This window comes from Saccoglossus kowalevskii, chromosome 20 (genome assembly GCF_978046115.1).
Source record: "Saccoglossus kowalevskii chromosome 20, keSacKowa6.1, whole genome shotgun sequence".
NCBI classification, from domain to species: domain Eukaryota; kingdom Metazoa; phylum Hemichordata; class Enteropneusta; family Harrimaniidae; genus Saccoglossus; species Saccoglossus kowalevskii.
In genome coordinates, this window is record NC_140660.1 from 6273344 (window position 1) to 6282108 (window position 8765).

General features: G+C 42.5%; 1 protein-coding gene across 1 annotated transcript; it reads left to right on the forward strand.

Annotated features, from left to right (window-relative positions):
- The first annotated feature begins 1077 nt into the window (after positions 1–1077).
- Positions 1078–5937, forward strand: LOC146729955 (uncharacterized). Its single transcript, XM_085494721.1, has 2 exons — positions 1078–1426; positions 2135–5937. The coding sequence occupies exons 1-2, from the start codon at positions 1078–1080 to the stop codon at positions 5935–5937; spliced, it is 4152 nt and encodes a 1383-aa protein (XP_085350847.1).
- The last annotated feature ends 2828 nt before the right edge of the window (positions 5938–8765 follow it).

The window sequence follows — 8765 nt, forward strand, 5'->3', positions numbered from 1 at the left end:
AGTAAACAGTGTGTGGGTGAGTAAATTGAGTAAAAAGTGAGTGGGTTTGTGTGACAATGAGTGGGTGTGTGTGAATTGAGTAAACAGTGAGTGGGTTAGTTTAGCAATGAGTGGCTGAGTTAATTGAGTAACAATTGAGTGGTATAGTGTGGCAATGAGTTGGTGAGTGAATTGAGTAAACAGTGAGTGGGTTAGTGTGACAATGTGTTGGTGAGTGAATTGAGTAAAAAGTGAGTGGGTTAGTGTCGCGCGCAGTTATCTAACATGAACAAATTTTACTTTCTGTATGATGTTCTCTAAGCTAGTTTGTAATTTCAGACATTGTTTTGATAACCACGAGTTGAGTCCTGAGAGACTAGATCGGTTTCTGTAGCAACCGTGACGCTATATCCAAACGTTCGCTACATTGTTTCCCATTGCGTTCTCGCGGTATTTGTCTGTTTACCGCCCAAAATTCCCACCAAAGTTCTGCCTCGTGTTAGTCGCGTGTCACTCCTAATATGGAATGACAGCGCTATGTTTCGTTTGTATGCGCCAATCATTAGCGTTGTTTTATTTTCGGAACGTTTTGGCATGATATATTCTAGAGTACAAACACGTGTTTGGCACTTCTCCGATTAGCTGTCACCGAGACAAATGCCGCTCTAACGTTGACAATTACATTAACCAGGCAAAGCGCTGTCGTGAGAAGTCCGATTCAGGCCGTCGCTGTAATTCCTTCTATGGTAGCTTCGCAACTTGATGCTCGTTATGCACACCCTCCTTTCTATGCTCTCTACGATGCCAACTCCTCATGGAGCTATTATTTAGCGATCTATATTTTATACCAAGAAGTATTTGCTGTACAACATATTGATGTTCATGTTGAGTACAAATAAACCAATTTGAATTATATCTCACGTCTGTTCAACTCAAGAAAACACAACGCAATCGATGTCCGTTTCAATAACAATTCCGCATGATTAGTCAGTTCGTTTTATGTGACGAAAAGAACACCCCAACGCCTAGTTTTGCGATATAAACTTATCCACCACATAAATTTGGTGCCGAGACCAGGATATTCAATACTGATTCATCATGCCTCGAAGAATCCTGAACAAAGCAATGGATAGACTGAACAAAGTTGTGACTCAATTAAATATCGCGTTGACACTTGCTGAGGATAGAATCCAAGACTTTGAAGTCACTGACAACAAATCTGAAGTATATCGGCTGATCAAAGTAAGCATACTAGCACTTGACAATCGTATCTCAAACTTACAAAAGGCCTGCGATGAAGTCAGAAATTACGCCGATGTTCTGGACGCAGAGTTTACGGAAACAGAAGAAATCGAACTCAAATTACTAGAGAGGTTTAGTTCGATCAATTTATTCCTGACAGAAAACAAGCCAGCGAAGCAAGAATTACATCCAGTCCCACAACTTGGTCAACACGAAGTAAATCAACAACCAATCCCTCCAGATGATCAACAAGCACCGGTCCAACAGCTCGTACCGCCGCCGACACCTCAAGTCGCACTGCCGCCGACACCTCAAGTCGTACCACCGCCGACACCTCAAGTCGTACCGCCGCCGACACCTCAAGTCGTACCGCCGCCGACATCTCAAGTCGTACCGCCGCCGACACCTCAAGTCGTACCGCCGCCGACACCTCAAGTCGCACTGCCGCCGACACTTCAAGTCGTACCACCGCCGACACCTCAAGTCGTACCGCCGCCGACACCTCAAGTCGTACCGCCGCCGACATCTCAAGTCGTACCGCCGCCGACACCTCAAGTCGTACCGCCGCCGACACCTCAAGTCGCACTGCCGCCGACACCTCAAGTCGTACCGCCGCCGACACCTCACGTCGTACCGCCGCCGACACCTCAAGTCGTACCGCCGCCGACACCTCAAATCGTGCTGCCGCCGACACCTCAAGTCGCGCCCCCAGTACCGACGTTTCAAGTCGCGTTTCAACCACCTGTACAACAGTTCGATCAACCCGCTAATGCACCAGTGCCTCAAGTAGAAGTTACACAAAATAACTTTTTGAACAATTCAATTCCAACAGCTCATATTTCAGGTATGAATCCACAATACACTCAATTTAATTCTGTTCAATTGCCACGTATTGATTTGCCCGTCTATTCAGGCGAGTATACGGGGTGGGCTGAATTTTGGGATATGTTCAATGCTGCTGTAGGTTTAAATCCACAACTTAGTCCTATAATCAAATTTGCTTATTTGAAAAGGTCGTTAGAGGGGGAGGCTTTAGAAGTAATAACCGGCTTAGATCTTACTATAGTAAATTACAGTTTGGCACTCCAGCTTTTGACCAAACGATTCGGCCAGCCACATCAAATTATCGCTGCTCACATGCGTGCATTACGCACAGCAGACGCACCCAATTATGATGCCAATTCTTTACGGAAATATCATGATACCCTGGAAAAGCACATCAGGGCACTTCGTTTATTAGGTGTACCAGAGGCGGGCTATGAGAAACTCCTCATACCCATGATACTGGATACATTCCCAGTTCAATTTCAACAAAGTTTAGCGCGATCCAACCCAAGCGGGGAATGGACGTTAGTCACACTCAGTCAGCACATGTTACATGAGGTTAAAATCCTCGCCATAGGTCAGGTAGATTACGACACAAACCCTTCAGCAATACATGCTTTCACCCAGAGTACACATGACTCAACACAGTTCAAGTCCAAACGATATGGGCGTCGTAATTACAATAATACTGACAAATCTTACAGTGGTACCACATATTCTGATCAACAGAAACAAAACCATGTCACACAAACTGATCACACTCATGGTAGAACACAAATTGGTGACAGAACCCCACATTGCATATATTGCAAAGGCAAGCATTACACCACAAATTGTACAAATATTTCAACTAGGAAGGATCGAGTCGAATTTATTACCCAAAACAAACGATGCTTTAATTGTTTGGGAAAGCACATGTTGTCTCAATGTAAGTCTCATTTCACTTGCCGTGTTTGTAAGAGTAAACATCATACGTCAATTCATTTTGATAAATCTGGAACTGCGCAAACAAATTCAACGAATTCTAGCACGGCAAACTCGCATTTTTCACATTCAGCAAATACTGGTGAACAATCGCGTTTTACCGGTAGTGACTCAAAAATTAACTCTGACAGTCCGCGACGCGCAATGCTTCAAACCGCACGAGTTAGTACGCATTTTCGAGGTACTAACTGTGTTGCTACCCTCCTATTTGACAATGGCAGTGATAGAAGCTTTGTCACAAACTCTTTCGCACGTAAACTAGGTGTAATCCCAAATTATAACGAATTATTGAGTCTGAATTCGTTCTCCAATCCGCGTTCCGGTGTGCAGTCCATACCGAGAACCACGCTGTCACTACAAAGCAAAGGTGGCATTAAATCCCCGATCGATGTACTGATGGTCGACTGTATTTCCGAGGGATTGGAGAACACTGTAACTTACGATATTGCACGTTTGCCACATTTGAGAGGTCTATCGTTGGCCTATCCGCCGTCAAATCGATCCACATTAAACATCGATATTTTGATAGGCGCCGATCACTATTGGGATTTTGTTACACACAACTCACGCATAGTTAGGGGCAAACCAAACGCTATACCGACTGTCTTTGGGTACCTACTGTCAGGGCCTTTCACTACGCACAACAGGACAAACAAAACAAATTCATTCACCATTGCTTCTATCCGAGCACATGACAGTGTAATGGATAAAATGATTGCTAGTTACTGGGACCTGGAGTCAGTGGGTGTTAAAGATACGATTACAAGACAGCAGGCACTCAACATTACACATGAACAACAATACAAAGAATATACCGAAAAATCCAAAATTGAAAATAATATTTCGACCCCAAAAGTGTCCGAGAAATGTGCCCAGTGTCCGACCACTGGTACGAGTGACACCGTTAGCGATCGACCGCTACTTTGTACGCCCCCAAGTCAATCCAGAGGACATGTCAATTCGGAGAACGAAATTAGTCCTCATTTCCATAAATCAGCAGAAGATTTCATAAAAACTGCTGAAACAGTGTCAGGAGATATCATCGATACAAACCGCGAACCTCCTGAGCTACAAAACTCCAAAATTAATGATCAGATCGTTTCGTTACATGTCGCCTCTGAATCTGACAATTTACTCGGCCACCATTTTGAACTTCACAATGAGCCAAACATCGCACCGAAGGAGATTATTCACGCAACTGAATCAAACTCAGAACCTAGTCTTGAAAAGATTATCGATATTCGCCGTTTCAACGATCTACATCGTCTGTTGAAAGCAACTGCTTATATATTTCGTTTCATTTCGAAACTCAAATCCAAATTGAACCACACTCCGAGTAATTTGTCAAGTAGACTTGCTCTCTCAACACAGGAGATATACGACGCGGAACACGCTTGGTTGACATCGATTCAGTCAACACATTTCGGAGACGTTGTCAGTTCTATTCGGAGACAACAATTTAGACATGTCGTACTTCAAAAACAACTTAAACTATTTCTTGACGATAAGTCAATACTGCGAATTGGTGGTCGGCTTCAGAATACCGACTTTCCTTTCGAAACCATGCATCCAATACTCCTTCCTGGTAAACATCGGTTTACTACGCTCATAATTCTTGATGCTCATCATTTATTAAACCACGGTGGGCCGTTAACCACAGTTAACAAAATTCGGGAAAAATATTGGATCACCGCGATTCGCAGACATGTGAATTCTACATTGAGATCTTGTGTCGTTTGTAAGAAGGTCGATGGAACTCCATTTCCCCTTCCTACTCAAGCTCCACTTCCTGATTTTCGAGTGAAGGAAGCAGTCCCATTCGAATTCTGCGGAACAGATTACACGGGACATTTGTTCGTTAGGGACCAACACACTGGTCTTTCTAGTAAAGTTTATGTACTAATTTTTACGTGCGCCTCAACTCGATGTATTCACTTAGAATTAACTCAAGATTTGACCGCCGCATCATTCATTTTGGCTATGCGACGTTTCACTGCTCGACGGTCAACGCCCCGGAAAATGATCTCAGATAACGGTTCCACATTTATAGCCGCCGCTAAGATTTTGAAAGGACTCGAGTCCAGTCCTGAGATACAAAACTATCTTACCAAAAATCGTATATCGTGGCGTTTTAATCCTAAACGAATGGCGTGGGCCGGAGGCCTATTCGAGAGAATGATAGCCATAACAAAAAATTGCTTGAAGAAAATTCTAGGTCGTGCCAACGTGACTTTTACCGAACTATCCACAATTTTAGTCGAAGTCGAGTCGTCAATAAATGACCGCCCATTAACTCATCTCTCCGCAAGTGTCGAAGATTTAGCTCCACTGACTCCATCCCACTTGTTAAATGGACGTCAGATTAGAATGTTACCCCCAGCTATTCCTAGTGTTTCTGAACCCAATTTTGAGATTGATAATATTACTGCAAATAAAAGAGCTATGTATTTATCCTCCCTTCACAATGCTTTTAGTAAGAGATGGCAAAGAGAATATTTGACGTCACTAACTGAGCGTCACTTGAATCAAATCAAAGGGACAACCAATAATTGTATAAAGGTGGGGGATATTGTCCAATTACACCAGGACATCAAAAAACGATGTCATTGGTTACTAGGTCGTGTAACTAAATTGCTTCCAGGCAAGGACGGTATCGTCCGAGTAGTAGAAATACAGACCAAAAACGGCTCAACAAATCGTTCTATACACCATCTTTATCCACTCGAACTTAATGCAGAAACACCAGAGAATACACTCTCAATTCCCGAAGAAGTTATTGGTAGTCCGTCCGTTGAAAATGAATTTTCTAGTCAAATCCACGACTTTTCTAGTCGGCCCGAACCAAGGGCTTCAGCGCTCAAAGCGAGCGAAAGTACACGGCAAATGTGCCGTGATGGTGTTGTATAACTTTGTAGAATTTTGAACTTTGTATCGCACTGTAACTTTATTTCAAGTTTTCAATGAGAATCATTTGTAAAGCAAAATCTGCAATGTGTTCATGATATACTGTATTGTTTTTGATATACATTGTACCGTGTTATTTGCTGTTTTAGCTAAGATTGAAACTCACAATTCATATCTGATGTTCAATGTGATTGACATGTGTTTATTGTTGAGAGTCTGTCATTTAAATTTCAGAGATTTATTCAAGTTAATTTTAAAATTTATCATGTTCGATTCAGGTTATCCCGAGATCTTCTCGTGATTTTTGCGCCCCGGAGTATGTCGCGCGCAGTTATCTAACATGAACAAATTTTACTTTCTGTATGATGTTCTCTAAGCTAGTTTGTAATTTCAGACATTGTTTTGATAACCACGAGTTGAGTCCTGAGAGACTAGATCGGTTTCTGTAGCAACCGTGACGCTATATCCAAACGTTCGCTACATTGTTTCCCATTGCGTTCTCGCGGTATTTGTCTGTTTACCGCCCAAAATTCCCACCAAAGTTCTGCCTCGTGTTAGTCGCGTGTCACTCCTAATATGGAATGACAGCGCTATGTTTCGTTTGTATGCGCCAATCATTAGCGTTGTTTTATTTTCGGAACGTTTTGGCATGATATATTCTAGAGTACAAACACGTGTTTGGCACTTCTCCGATTAGCTGTCACCGAGACAAATGCCGCTCTAACGTTGACAATTACATTAACCAGGCAAAGCGCTGTCGTGAGAAGTCCGATTCAGGCCGTCGCTGTAATTCCTTCTATGGTAGCTTCGCAACTTGATGCTCGTTATGCACACCCTCCTTTCTATGCTCTCTACGATGCCAACTCCTCATGGAGCTATTATTTAGCGATCTATATTTTATACCAAGAAGTATTTGCTGTACAACATATTGATGTTCATGTTGAGTACAAATAAACCAATTTGAATTATATCTCACGTCTGTTCAACTCAAGAAAACACAACGCAATCGATGTCCGTTTCAATAACAATTCCGCATGATTAGTCAGTTCGTTTTATGTGACGAAAAGAACACCCCAACGCCTAGTTTTGCGATATAAACTTATCCACCACAGTTAGTGTGACAATGTGTTGGTGAGTGAATTGAGTAAATAGTGAGTGGGTTGCTGTGGCAATGAGTGGGTGGGTAACTTGATTATAAAGTGAGTGGATCGGCGTGGCAATGAGTGTATTGAGTAAACAGTGTGTGGGTGAGTAAATTGAGTAAAAAGTGAGTGGGTTTGTGTGGCAATGAGTGGCTGTGTAAATTGAGTGAAAAGTGAGTGGGTTAGTGTGGCAATGTGTTGGTGAGTGAATTGAGTAAACAGTGAGTGGGTTGGTGTGGCAATTAGTGGCTGAGTGAATTAAGTAACAATTAATTAGGTTAGTGTGGCAATGAGTTGATGAGTAAATAGAGAATGGGTTACTGTGGCATTGAGTGGTAGAGTGAATTGAGTAAACAGAGAGTGGGTTAGTGTGGCAATGTGTGTGGGTGAGTGAATTGAGTAAACAGTGAGTGGGTTAGTGTAGCAATGAGTGAGTGAATTGAGTAAACAGTGAGTGGGTAGTTTGGCAATGAGTTGGTGAGTGAATTGAGTAAACAGTGAGTGGGTTAGTGTGACAATGTGTTGGTGAGTGAACTGAGTAAACAGTCAGTGGGTTAGTGTGACAATGTGTTGGTGAGTAAATTGAGTAAAAAGTGAGTGGGTTGCTGTGGCAATGAGTGGGTGGGTAAATTGATTATAAAATGAGTGGATCGGCGTGGCAATGAGTGTAATGAGTAAACAGTGTGTGGGTGAGTAAATTGAGTAAAAAGTGAGTGGATTTGTGTGGCAATGAGTGGGTGTATGTCAATTGAGTAAACAGTGAGTGGGTTAGTTTAGCAATGAGTGGCTGAGTTAATTGAGTAACAATTGAGTGGGTTAGTTTGGCAATGAGTTGGTGAGTGAATTGAGTGAACAGTGAGTGGGTTAGTGTGACAATGTGTTGGTGAGTGAATTGAGTAAAAAGTGTGTGGTTTGCTGTGGCAATGAGTGGGTGGGTAAATTGATTATAAAGTGAGTGGACTAGCGTGGCAATGAGTGTATTGAGTAAACAGTGTGTGGGTGAGTAAATTGAGTAAAAAGTGAGTGGGTTTGTGTGACAATGAGTGGGTGTGTGTGAATTGAGTAAACAGTGAGTGGGTTAGTTTAGCAATGAGTGGCTGAGTTAATTGAGTGACAATTGAGTGGTATAGTGTGGCAATGAGTTGGTGAGTGAATTGAGTAAACAGTGAGTGGGTTAGTGTGACAATGTGTTGGTGAGTGAATTGAGTAAAAAGTGAGTGGGTTAGTGTGACAATGTGTTGGTGAGTGAATTGAGTAAATAGTGAGTGGGTTGCTGTGGCAATGAGTGGGTGGGTAACTTGATTATAAAGTGAGTGGATCGGCGTGGCAATGAGTGTATTGAGTAAACAGTGTGTGGGTGAGTAAATTGAGTAAAAAGTGAGTGGGTTTGTGTGGCAATGAGTGGCTGTGTAAATTGAGTAAAAAGTGAGTGGGTTAGTGTGGCAATGTGTTGGTGAGTGAATTGAGTAAACAGTGAGTGGGTTGGTGTGGAAATTAGTGGCTGAGTTAAGTAACAATTGATTAGGTTAGTGTGCCAATGAGTTGATGAGTAAATAGAGAGTGGGTTACTGTGGCAATGAGTGGTAGAGTGAATTGAGTAAACAGAGAGTGGGTTAGTGTGGCAATGTGTGGGTGAGTGAATTGAGTAAACAGTGAGTGGGTTAGTGTAGCAATGAGTGAGTGAATTGA

Excerpts from the sequence above, each read along its gene's own strand:
- LOC146729955 (XM_085494721.1), top strand. The coding sequence starts at position 1,078 with ATGCCTCGAAGAATCCTGAACAAAGCAATGGATAGACTGAACAAAGTT. Across the intron at positions 1,427-2,134 it reads ACATCCAGTCCCACAACTTG|GCGAGTATACGGGGTGGGCT; the intron begins GTCAACACGAAG and ends CCGTCTATTCAG.